General features: G+C 52.8%; 1 protein-coding gene across 1 annotated transcript; it reads left to right on the top strand.

Moving 5' to 3' along the window:
* The first annotated feature begins 6891 nt into the window (after window positions 1–6891).
* HHEX (hematopoietically expressed homeobox) lies at window positions 6892–12246 on the top strand. The gene is made up of 4 exons (XM_068399337.1): window positions 6892–7276; window positions 8898–9076; window positions 9311–9361; window positions 11004–12246. Exons 1-4 carry the CDS (start codon window positions 6892–6894, stop codon window positions 11235–11237), a joined length of 849 nt encoding a protein of 282 aa, XP_068255438.1. The 3' UTR covers window positions 11238–12246.
* The last annotated feature ends 575 nt before the right edge of the window (window positions 12247–12821 follow it).

The raw sequence follows: 12821 nt of genomic DNA, 5'->3' as shown, positions 1-12821 counted from the left end.
GGACTCAGAGACTTGAGGCTGGGCTCTGTCTGCAACGGATGTTGCCGTGTTTCATGGGTCGATTCTGGGCTATGCAGTTTCCATTATAGGGAGACCTCAGCTCAGGGACAGGAGTGAGAGGGAGAGATATCTGCCTCAGGGAAAAATTATTCTTCCTTTCATTTCTGCCATTTAATATTGTATTTTACGAGGTATTTCCATGTGCAACCATCAAGGCATATTCTGTCATTCTGTTATAAAAAAATGCATGATTTGCCTATGAAAATCATCAGCTTCAATGGACTCTAAACCCATTACACAAGTTCTGAATTTGTCTCTAAGGCAATTTGTCCACTAGCCTTTTAGTGCCAATTCTACCTGAGTATTTTGGCTCCTACCCAGGGAATCTATTTTTCAGATGAAGGCAGATTTCAGATCCATCCTTCTAACTCCACTGTTAAACAGCCATTAATAGTTAGCTACCTTGTTATTGTAAGCTTCTATATTTGACTATTAACAGCAACTGCACATGTGTATCAGCTCCAGATAAAACCAACCTACCTAGGGATTGATTTTATGATGCCAAAATGATAAAGTTTGCTTAAAAATGTAGGCTGAATGTGTAAGCTCTGCAAAACATTAACAAAAATAACTAAGTAACACTCCCTATTCATACCTAATTCCTACTGACATCAAATTTAGCTGTGTGTACTTTGGACCCAGTGGAACTGTTACAGTGAAAAATCTTGCTGCACAAGTCCTCTTTGAAAAGTACAGTATTTTGTATTCTGATTACTCTGTAAAAAAAAATATGTTTTGTCATCACTGTAGTTTAGGCAGATTCTCCATTGTCTGATATCTTGTTATAGTCATTTATATCAACATAGAGTGGGTGTACAGTAGCCAGCAGTCTGTGTTAGCAGCGTTTTATATTCAGTTTGCACTTACGTAAATGATTGTGCAAGATGTGAGAGACAATCTAGCTCCTGGGAATTATATGTGTTTTTGGGTGTAATCTTAATGTGTGTAGCCAACACATAAGAATATAGAGAAGTTTTAACACGTTACAGTTGCCATCACCTCAAATAAATATAATTAACCAAGCAGCTTTCAGTTGCACTTATAGGCAGGATCCAAAATAGCTCATGGTTTGTGGTGGCAGATATATAGGAAATATGAGCCTGTAAGGAACAATATATTGCTTTGTTTTTCATAGCGTTGTTCACCACATTTTCATAATGGTCAGATAAGAAACTCTTCAGGCCAAGGAAGGGTTAGAAAAGTGCATTCCGAAACACATTAAAGCCTACATGGTTTCATAGGATGCCTCTTTGCAATTCAGAAGAAAACTCTGGTGAATTATATCACACTTCAGCTGAATTAGATTTAAACTCCTGTTTAGAGAATCTGGTATCATGGTAATCACTAGGACAGCCCAGTCCAGAAAGCAAGTGGTATGAAGCCGTGTTTGTAATACGGGGCCATGTGTTCCTTCCTTTTACCACAGGGCCATAAATGTTGCATATCCCACTTCGCAAGTCAAGGTGTCCCAGAAGAGATATTAACAATATTGGGGGCTAGAGGAAATGGAGGCACCTTAACAACGTGCTCCCCAGAGGGTCTGGCATGTGTTGTCTTGGAAATCCTTCACAAGACTCAAAGGCACCATTAAAGCTTTCCTGTGACTTTTTTTTTCTTCTCAGAGCTGGTGACAGCATATAGGAAAAGGGCACTTGCTGGTGGCAGCACATCTCATACCCACAAATATTCAGTGCCAAGAAAGAAGAGCTCTTCAAATCATTGGAGAGCCAAGTCAAGCCCATGGGTAGCCTAAACATTGCCGAGGTGTCCGTGTCTCTCTGCAGAGGTTTGGGATCTTTATTTTGCCCGACTGTAAACCACAGCCCTGGGTGGAAAAGCAAAGGAAGAACTGAAGAGGCAAAGGAAGAACCAAAGAAGCAACCCCTGGCTGACTTTTTGCTGGATGCTTTCATGTCCTGAAGTTTTCCTTGTGGTGGGGCATCGCAGGTTTTCAGTACAAGGCAAGGATGTCTAAATGCCAGTGAAAAAATCTGCTTTCCTCTAACCCAATGCTCAGAAACAGCTGAACTGGTTTTGCTGAAACCTTAAACATACTCAGCATGAGGCAGATTCCCTCAGAACAGAATTTTTTCCACCTGGATGATTTAAATTTGGCAAAATCATAATCAGATTAATATAGGAATATAGGATGGAAAATGATAAGCTCCTGCCTGTTCTACCTAGAATAATACTTCATATGTTGTCCACCCCTTTTTAGACCAAGATTTGTCTTGTTCTGCTGTATCTAATGAATGCCTTTAAGACTGACCTGCCTTCATGTTTATTATGGTTGTAACTCATTTAGTAAATCAAATCACAACAGTGAGGAGGAGGAAGATGTGAGAAGTGAATATCTAACAGATGAGTTATCTGGAAGACGGCAGCACCGACTGACATCACCCTGCAATGCACAGTGCCTCTGTCTGGAGCAGTCTGGCTTCCACGGCTCTAGGAAAATCAGAGAGGTGAACTCCCTCCTATTTCCTCCTTGGAAGATGTTCAAGGCTGTGGCCTCACCTCTCTTGGAAAAGTCTTGAAATATTTTCAGTAATGGGAAGGGGTGGAATGGCTGTGGGCTGGATCCTCTTGGAAGGTGCTCTGTAGCATTAGGGGATGATGCTGCCGATAGCCCGTTCCGGCTGTTAAAAGACGGACTTTGCTGGATTGCTCACTCATTCTGTACAGCCAAATGCAGGCATTGCAGCTAGGAATGATTAATTTCTGGTGTAACTCTCCTGAAGTCTGCAGTGTCACAGAGGGTGCTGTTATGGGTGAAAATCCCATTTTTGAGAGCAGAAACCAGGCAGGTACCCTGCCAAAAAATACATGTTAGTGGTAACAGAACCTGCGAGGCAAGAAAAGAGTGCTGTGCTTCGAGACTCATTTCACTTATAAATCGCAGACTAGTTTATATTGCCCGGAATAACCACCCCAGGAATCAGAAATCTTCGGTGGGGCATTTATCACAGGTAATCAGGGGTGCGGTGGAAATACCGCCTGGCACTTGTCACTGGTTTTGGAAACATTCATTTCCAGATTTTCCGACATTTGGTGGATTTCGTTTCTTTGATTTTTTTTTTTTTATTTTATTTTAACGAATTTGCCTGACGGCAGACCGGCGCAGCCGAGCGCCCCTCCGCCCCCTCGCCGCCGCCCGCGCCCCGCCGTGCGCGCCCGCGGTGCCGCCGTCCAGGTGTTTCACGTTAGCGCCGCCGTGTAAAACCCGCTCACGAACACGGTGACACATAAACGCTAAATTAAAGCGTCGCTGCTCCCCCGCCCCGGGGCTGGGGGGCGAGGGACACCCGGCCACCCGCAGCCGGGCCGCGGAGCAGGGCCCCGACACCGCCTCCGCGGGGCTGATGCCGACTCCCCGCAGCAGCGGGAGGGAGGTGGAGGCGGCCGGCGGGAGGCTCCAGAGCCCAGCCGCAGCCCGTGGGCTGCCCGCTTCCTCCGGTAAGGGTTTCCCCCCTCGCCACCCGAGGCACCTGCGGGGCGTCCTTGGGGAAAGTTGGTCCGGGCTCCAGGCGGGACGGGGGCTGGAAGGGAAAGGGAAGAGGCTCACGGCAGCCGGTAAGCATGGCTTGTAGCGCAGCCCGGGGACACCGTCCTGCGAGGCCGCCGTGGCAACAGCACTCGGGGGCAGCGGCCGGTGGCAGCCAGGCCCCCGCTGCTTCCCCCGGGGAGCCTGCCCCCGGGTTGGAGGACGCACGAAGCAGCATATTTGCACTGGCCTTCCCCAGCCTGAGCTCCTATTTCTGTTCCGGGCGGCGGCGGGGGAGTCGGGCGTCCCCCCGGGCACCGCCGTCGGGGCTGGCAGCGGGGCCGCCTGGAACGAGTGGGGTCCCTGCTTTTTATTTTTTATTTTTGTTTTTTTCCTTGAGCTCAGAACTTCTCAAAGGCGAAGGATTTCACAGAACGTGAAAGGGAGGACAGGGCCCCGAAGTTATTACACAAAATAATGAGTTCTCCAGGCGATCCCTTCGGGCTGAGTTTGTGGCAGTGCGGGGATGCACACACCCCGCCCCACCGCCCTCCAGAAATCCCCAGATTAGCAAGAAAACTTGGGGGGGTTTCAAGAGCATTCCAAGCAAATTAATGTGAAAGGTTTTTTTTTTAATCGGGAAAAGAGCATATTTTTTCTCTCTCTCCCGAGGTTTTTCAGATAAATTGGAGTGCTTTCCAGAGGGAACCTGGAGAAGAAATAATAGAAATATTAAAGCGCTGTCTTGGTTGCACTGATCTTGTGGTGTCTACAGCACCTTACTTTAAATGGCCGTTAGACTGTAAAATCCAGTCAAAACTCTATTTATCGCGGCAATATTGGTAATAATGTATTTTATCCGAAGCTGCATTATCTCCCTCACAACAGAAACTACAAACAAAATGTATGTTCCAAAAGAAAGGGAAAAGGTTTTATTTAATCCAGAAAATAATTAAAATCTCATGTATTTTTATTGGTTTTAGTATCCAGCAGAGTGAAAATATTGAAACTCCGAGACCCCTTGCATTAAAAAGTCACAACTGTTCTGTTTTATTAGTTCTGACTGTGTGAAAAAAATTATAAGGACAACATTGAAAAAATCCGGGTTTTAGAGCCCCGAATGGCCATAAAAACAATAAAATCAACTGTAAAACCTGCACTAGTGATATTAAAAAATTATGTAGTTCAATAAATGTGACATTTCATGAATGCGGATTTAATAGTCTCCAACCTGTGGAAGGAGGAAGGCTAAGGTCTAACAATTGAATTTGAAAGGGGCGGTGCTGTAGAACTGCAAAATTAAGTGCTTCATTTTTCTTGTTAGGGATTATGCAGTGGTAGTGGAATGTAATAACTGTGCCATTAAAACTTCCTTTTAACAAGGCCTATTGCTTGTATAAAAGTCAGAAAAGAATAATATCTTCCTCTATTTATTTGTTTTCCAATAATACAGCAAAACATGTTTTTTTTCTTTTCGCTTAAACTTGTTCTCAGGATTTTGAATCGACAGCTTGTAAAATATTGCGGGGGCCCTCCGTACTGCTGCCTCGTATCATGCACGTCGTTATTCCAGAGGGCAACGGGTCATCGGTTTACTGTACATTTATTAAGTAAATCAAGCTGCAAATCCAACACTTCCAGATGAAAACACTAGCTAAACCCCTTGGAAAGAGCAATGCCTGGGAGACTGAGCACAGAGAGAAAAAATAATCAAAACTGTCAGCTCGCTTTACGTGTACCTGATATTTACAAGACACAAGACCACGCTTTAAAGGTGAGTTTTGGCATTTGTTAACAATGTAAAGAAAAAAAAAACAACCCAACCTCCCTATATTATTAAAAATATATATATTTCCATTTCACCAACACCCTTTCGTCTTGTTCTGAGCCTCTTAGTTATTAAGATCTTCGTGGGTTTGAACTGGAGACCTTTTTTTTTAAAAAAAAAAAAAAAAAAGATAGTTAAACCAGCACCTGCTATTCCTTAACAGCTTTCCGTGCTCGCCGTCAGCTCGGAGGCGTGTGAGGGAGACGGGGGACGGGCGACCCGGCGGGGTCCGCGGACATGCAGAGGGCACCTGCAGCCCCTGCTCCCACAGAGGGGGAGAAGGCGGCTCCCCCCGCTGCCGTCGGGGCGAGTCCCCGGGGGGGTGACGGGGCGTGGGGAGAGCGGGGGTCGCTGCCCCCTCCCGTCTCGTTCCCCCTACCCAGTCCGGCCGGCAGCGGCGCTCGGCGAGGGGCAGCCCCGCCGCTGGGCCGGGGCCGGGGCCGGGGCCGGGAGCCGGCGGCGCCCGACCGGAGCGCACGTCCCTCCCCGGGGGCGGCGGGGCAGGCGGAAACACCCGGCGGATTTTCAAAAACTCAGCCGGTGGTGCCCAGGTGGCGCTGCTCGGGCCGCCGCGCCGCCTGCCCCCGCGGGGCCGCCGGGGAGCGGGTCCCCAGCCCCGCTCACCACCCGGCTGGGGGCGGCCGCCCCCGCCGCCCCCCTCCTTACCGGGCAGTGCCGGCCGGCCGTGCCCGGCCAGGCGCGGAACAGGAAATCGCGCCGTACTGCTCCGCGCCCCGCCGGGCTCTCGGCCCTGTCCTGGGGGACGGGGCAGGAGCCTACGCGGCCCCGCCGTCCTCCGCCCACGCGTGGCCCCAGCTCTGTGGCCGCTCTCTCCCGTCCCTTTCCCGGTCCGCGCAGCCAGGCGGAGCGCCGCGGAGGCCTTTCCAAAGGCCCGCGGAGCACGGCGAGCTCCGGGGGGGGAAGAGTGGGTGCCCGTGCACCCCTTTCTCTGCCTCCACCCTCAGTCCGGGGCCGGGCCACGCCGCGCGGGAGGTCAGCGCTCTCCCCCCTGGGGAAGCCCGAAACCGGGTGACACTGTGCCGTGCGGGGGTAGAGGAGCGGGAGCCGGTGGGGGCAGCGGTGCCGTCGGACCCCTGCTACGCTCCATACCCTCAGCACCCCCGCGCGGTGCCGCTGTGCCCACCCCCGCGCTAGGCTGTCGGGGCCCGGGCGGGCGGCTGGTCGCGCCCCGCTACCGGGGCTCCCGCGGGCTGCGTCGGTGGTTGATTGGCGCCGCGGGGAGTTTGCTCCGGGAGGCGGGGGGAGAGTTTGCCGGCGGGGGGTGGTTTCCCCCTTCCCTGGCCAGGCTCATTGGCTAGACGGAGCCGTGGCAGGAAGGGGACAGAGACCACGCGGGCTCCGCCCCGCGCCAATAGAAACCTATCGAAGGGTAACCCGAGCCCAGAGAAACCCGCGGCGGCGGTGCCAGCACCCAGCCGCCGCGGTCGGGGCCGGCTTTCCGCAGGGGCGGCCGGGGGCGCGGGGGGTGCGCGGGCGGCGCGCGGGCGGCGTCCGCGCCATGCAGTACCAGCCGTCGGGCGCGGCGCCGGCGGCAGCGGCCCTGGGCGTCGGCGTCCCGCTGTACGCGCCCACGCCGCTGCTCCAGCCCGCGCACCCCACGCCCTTCTACATCGAGGACATCCTGGGCCGCGGCCCCGCCGCCGCCCCGGCCCCCCACTCCCTGCCCGCCCCGCCGCCGCCGACGCTGCCGTCGCCCAACTCCTCCTTCACCAGCCTGGTGTCCCCGTACCGGACCCCCATCTATGAGCCGACCCCCATCCACCCGGCCTTCTCCCACCACCTCGCCGCCACCTACGGCACCGGCGCCTACGCCGGGCCCCTCTACTCCTTCCCCCGCGCCGTCGGCGACTACGCGCACGCCCTGATCCGGCAGGACCCCCTGGGTAAGCCATGCCCCCCTCCGCCCTCCCCGGCTGCCGCTGCGCCGCTTCATTCCGTCCCCGTCCCGCCGTCCAGGCCTGAGGGGGGAATGGGAAGTGACTGAAATCTGTCCCCCTTCCCCGCCTGTCCCGCCGCCTCTCCGCGCTCCCCCTGTCTCACTCCGGCCCCCGTCTGATTTACAGTAAATTAAAAACGCGCCGCGCTCCAGTGCGGGCAGCGAGACCACAGTGCGCGGCCGCGGTGACTCAGATTTGTTTTCCTTCAACCAAGTGACTCTGAGAGTGTCCTTAGTAATGTCGCGTGTGGTTTTGGTGGGGACTTTTAATTGTGCTGGGAGATCGCATGGCAGATCGCAGCCTTTTCCTGCGGATGACTTGAAAAAGAGTCGGGAGGCCGGCTCTGCTCGCCGGGGCCCCCGGGGCTCCTCGGCGGGTCGGGCCGGCGCCCCGCGGCCCCTTCTCGCCTGCGGCCGGGGGACGCATCCCCGCTGCGGGGGCTGAGCCCCGCGCCCGGGCTGCAGCACTTGTTCTTAGTGATTGCAAAACTGGACCTGACTCACCACACTGGTGCAGTGAAAGAGGCTGACCCTTTCCGTTCATACAGGAAACCTTGAGCTCTCGATAGGAGTAAATCTGGTTTCAGAAGCTGTTAAGTGTTTTCCTGGACGCCTGAAGCAGGCTCTTCCCCGGGAGTCGTGCACATTGCTGATTACTTTATCGACATCCTCAATACAGACAAATTCAGGAAACACTCGACTTCTGATAGCCGGGATCCGTTTTTCTGATATTGTTCATTTCCTCTGTGTGGGATGTGACTTTATGACAGCTAAAATAACCAGTTGCTTCCTATTTTTCGAGTCTGTTTTGCACCAGAATTACTAAAGCCTGACGCAAGCAAAATCTTGAAAAACAATGCAGCAAATTTCAAAGGGTGCAAGCAGCAAGACAGAAAGACAAACACGGTGACTCAGTGGCACTGGCCAGAGCCTCCGGCCCCGGGACTCGGCTGCCGCTCCGCCGCAGGGCAGGCTCCCTCCCCGACGTGCCACTGCCTGCTCCGCCTCGCCCCGCCCCGCACCGTTGCCCCCGGTCCGGGGCTGAGCCGGGCGGGCATCCCGCGGCCACGGGCGGACAAGCCCGGGGTGGGGGGCTTGGGGCGCTTCTTGCCCGAGGCCGGTGGGGCCGCCCTGCCCTCGTGTTGGTGCATCCCCCCCCGCTCGGCTCCGCAATGTCCCCCCTCTCCGCGGAGACCCGGGTACTGGTTCAGAGAAAGGGGGACGGTTTCTTTGGGGCATCGCAGTGAAAGAGCAGAAGGAAGCAAAGGTCTTTTTTTTTTTTTTTTTTTCTCTTTTCTTTGCGAGATAGACCAACAGGAAACACATTGACGGAAATGTTGCCAAAGCCCGTACAGTGGCTTTAACTGGTCTTGCTGTTCGGCGGAGGCGAAAAATCAGAGGAGGCAAAAGATCAGACTAGAAACTGGGGGAAATAAAATCAGGCGAAGGAAATTAGCGGGCCCTGGACCCGGCGTACCTCCAGGCCCGGGCTGGGCAGGGCCCGAGGCTCCCCGGGCACGCGTGTCCGCGGCCGGCCGTGACCCTCGGCGCTGTGCCTCTCTTTGAAGGGAAGCCGCTGCTGTGGAGCCCCTTCATCCAGCGGCCGCTGCACAAGAGGAAAGGGGGACAGGTCCGCTTCTCCAACGACCAGACCATCGAGCTGGAGAAGAAGTTCGAGACACAGAAATACCTCTCCCCGCCGGAGAGGAAGCGCCTGGCCAAGATGCTGCAGCTCAGCGAGAGGCAGGTGAGGCTGTGCCCCGGGAAAAAGCACCCCATCCCTCGGCAGCCCCCGGAAGCAGCGGCATCGGCCCCGCTCTGGCCGTGCGCGGCTCCGGTCGGTGCACTGCTCTCGGGGACCCGGCCTGCTCGGGGCTGGTGGGTGGGCTGGCTCTTGCTTTCCGCTCATGGCTCGGGTAAGGCTCCTGGCGCTTACCGGCTCTGCGACTACCCCGTGCCTTCTCTCGTTGTCGTTGCTCAGGTCAAAACGTGGTTTCAGAATCGCAGAGCCAAATGGAGGCGTCTAAAGCAGGTACGGGGATATTTCCGTTTCTATAGAAATAAGTATTTTAATTGTCTTATCTCACGCCGTGCTCACCTATTCCAGGTTGTATGCAGAAGTCATCTGAAAGGCTGTTTAACCTCTTCACCTTGATTAAAAAGACAAATAGTCATGCTGGAATCCATGAGGGCTCGTTCAGGCAGCACTAACGTTAAAAGCTCCTAATGTAGCTCCTATATCAATTATGCCCGGCTTTCACACACCACCTATTAAAACTCCACGCTAATTGTTTTGTAAACCCATATGTTGTTTAGCCAATTAACGTGGAGAAGATAAGTAATTGTCAGTAGATTGCTTAGGCAGTTGTTTTGGAGAAGAATATTTACTGGTCTTTTAAATCGCCCTCTCTTAATAAACACAAGTTTATTTATTCTGCAAATGTTGGGAGAGGCAGGTACAAATACCTTGTTTGTTTTGAAGAGCCAGATGGAAAATTAAGTAGCTTTTACTTTTCGTTTACGAATATTTAGAGTGTATGAGGCTGAGCAGTGTAAGTGGTTTCCCTTCACTTAGAAATAGTGCTGAAGCAGATAATTTTTTTTTTTATGGCCCGGAAGGCCCGATCCTGCCGAACTCAGCCAGAATGAGGCCCTGTGGCTCAAAAGATTTGTGAAAAATCCCTGCGTTGTGGCCCGAGTACAACTTCAGTAAGCATGACAGGGACAGCCAAGTTTTACTGGTAAATCAGCCTTTAATATAATAAGAAAAGAAAACCAATCACAGTGCCATGCTCTAGATGTATTTGCTCAGTGACCTTTCCCCAGGTTTAACCCGTACTTCAACTGATTTTTTAATAACACCCCTTTACTCCGGCAAGAGGCGGGCTGGGTCCCTGGCGGTGCCTCCTCGGCAGGGCCCGACCCACACTGCAGTGTCCGGAAAGCTCACTTGGGATCTCGGCCATTTTAAGTCATTTCCTCCTTTTCATTCAGTCGCATCCATTTCTCCGAGCCCACACGGTTATATCATGGGGACGTGTCTCTGCCTGCTTTCTCTTTGCTTCAGGATATCATTTCATGCCCCCTTAGGGGAGTGGGCTCCCCAGATGGCTGCCGATGCAGGGCTACTCCTGCCTTCGGAAATGGGGTTTTGGTTTGGTTTGTTTTTAATGATGAGTGTTTTAATGTTGAGTTTTAGCCTAATTAGTAATTTTTCCCCGTTTGCTTTCGGGCCACTGATGAATTTGGCCTCCCTCCTTTTGCCATTGGATGTAATTAAAGAAAGATCAGGGCAGGAGGAAGCTGTGTGTCGGTGTTTGTACGCTCATAATAAACATTTGCTTTGCTAAAGACAAAAGTTCAGAGGTTCCTGGGCTCCGGCAGCTCCTGGCTCTTTTGAAGTGGCTGCGATAACCATCGCCTTATTCACGGCAGCGGCCACTGTGGCTGCCGCGGAGCGGGATCAGAGCTGAGCCCCGGCGTGCGGCTGAGCCTTTGCCCAGCCCTGTCCCACTCAGGCAGGTTTAGAGGCAGGAGGCCTGGGGAGGTAGTGGGACACCTGCCTTTTCCTGCAAGAACCCAAGGTGGTTTTCCCACCCAGAACAGCTGGAATTCCCAGGCCTCCTGGCTCTGTGGCCAGTATTTCTGTATAAAGCAGGCTTGTTTCATTGCAGGAGAACCCCCAGGCCACCAAAAAAGAAGAAGTGGAAGGTGCTGACAGTCACAGTGACCAAAGGCCAGAGAGCTGCCTGACCCCAGAGCAGAAGGGTAAGGAGGTCTCCCTGGATGGCTCGCAGTACACCCCCTCGCCGGCCTCACAGGAGGACCTGGAGTCAGACGTCTCCGACGACTCCGATCAAGAAGTGGACATTGAAGGCGATAAAGGCTATTACAATCCTACCCACTAACGGCCCCATGTGGAGAGTGGACCCTAACTCAGCTTGCACTTTACCAGGGGCTGGTTTGGAAGAATATTATGCTACAGGAGAAAACTTTCACCGTTCCACTGAAAGAAAAGAAAATGACACCAAATAGACTCATTTTATAATAAGCAGAGAAAGAAAGATGTATTTTCCGCAAACAGTCCATTTTTGGCAGGTCTCTAATTTGGTTAAAGGAACATGGTTTGTATTTAATTATTTGTAAGATATATTTGTACATTAATCAATGTTCTAACTGGAATATGATACTGCACCCTGTCCTTACTCACAGGAGGTCTGAATCAGCTGCTCTTGGTGATCAGGCAAAACTCCTTTCTAGCTAGTGTGGAAGTGAGTATGGATTGCAGGACTAAGCCCTTTGTACGTGTAAACAAATGTAGTTTAAATAGATTAATTTAAACACCCTTTGCAAGCAGAGAAACATGTTCTGTGAAACAGGGAGGGATTCGACTATCCCAGCAAGTGCCTTATGCTCACACCCTTTTATCTGCCATGGTGCACTGTACTGAAGCATCCCTCCGTTCATCAGGTAGGGTCTTTGGACAGATTTGTTTTTCCTCTTGCATGAGATCAAATGTGCCTTCTCAGATTGTTGAGGACTTTGCCTCTGGATGGTTCCATTTGCAGGAAAAAAAAAAAAAACACAACATGCCTTTTTCTCCTTGAAAATCTCTAGTGCTGTTTTTTACAGATTTTGTATTTGAGAAGAAAACGCAGGGAGTGATAGGGCCCTGTGCAGGAGAGAAACTGCCATCAGCTGTGAGGGATAAGTGAGGCACAGAGCCGTGGGAAGATAATGCCTACTGTATACATATCTGCTTCTGTACATACTAGTTTTCTTTAAAAGTCTTGTGGTTTTATACCTCACGTTGTTCATATTTTGTACATATTTGTTCAATGTTAAAAAAAAAGGCAAAACCTGGTATTTAATTTTTGATGGACTTGTCTGTGAAATAAAACTAAACTCTGAACTACCCACCACGCTGGCCGTCCAGTTACTGGCAGGAGAAATCCCAAACCTCCCTGTGGCCAGCAATGCCCCAGGCATGTTGCAATCAGGGCTTTTCCCTCCAGTACCGTGCCAGTCCCCGGCTACTCTGCAGCCCTCTGGGCGCCGTCGCAGTGCGGGGATCTCGCGTGGGCTCATTGCTTTTTTTTTTTCCTGCTGTTTTTCAGCCTACCAGCCAGGGAAAGGTCTCTGCAGCGGGAGGAGGAAAGCTGGTGTGCGACCCCCGGCTGGAAACGTAGGTGTTTACCCCCGGGCCTGGGGGGGAGCCGGGGGGGCGCGGGCTGGAGGAGGATCGGGGCCGGCGGTGCCTGCTCGGGGCCGGGCATCGACCCCAGCTGGGGCAGCCGCTGACCCGCCTGAGTCAATAGTGGTTATTCATCGGCCTTTCTCCGAAATGACGCCGGCCCGGGGGCGCGGGGAAGGAGCCGGGAACCCGGGGGTGCGGGGTGGTGCCCCCGGGACCGGGCATCCCGGGGGTGGGCACCCGCGTGGGTCAGCCCGGCGCCTTCAGTCCGCACCGGGCGCCGCAGCGAGCACCCAGG

Source organism: Nyctibius grandis, chromosome 4, assembly GCF_013368605.1.
Source record: "Nyctibius grandis isolate bNycGra1 chromosome 4, bNycGra1.pri, whole genome shotgun sequence".
Taxonomy (NCBI): Eukaryota; Metazoa; Chordata; class Aves; order Nyctibiiformes; family Nyctibiidae; genus Nyctibius; species Nyctibius grandis.
This window is presented reverse-complemented; position numbering and strand designations above follow the sequence as displayed.

Excerpts from the sequence above, each read along its gene's own strand:
- HHEX (XM_068399337.1), top strand. The coding sequence starts at position 6,892 with ATGCAGTACCAGCCGTCGGGCGCGGCGCCGGCGGCAGCGGCCCTGGGC. Across the intron at positions 7,277-8,897 it reads GATCCGGCAGGACCCCCTGG|GGAAGCCGCTGCTGTGGAGC; the intron begins GTAAGCCATGCC and ends CTCTCTTTGAAG. Across the intron at positions 9,362-11,003 it reads AATGGAGGCGTCTAAAGCAG|GAGAACCCCCAGGCCACCAA; the intron begins GTACGGGGATAT and ends GTTTCATTGCAG.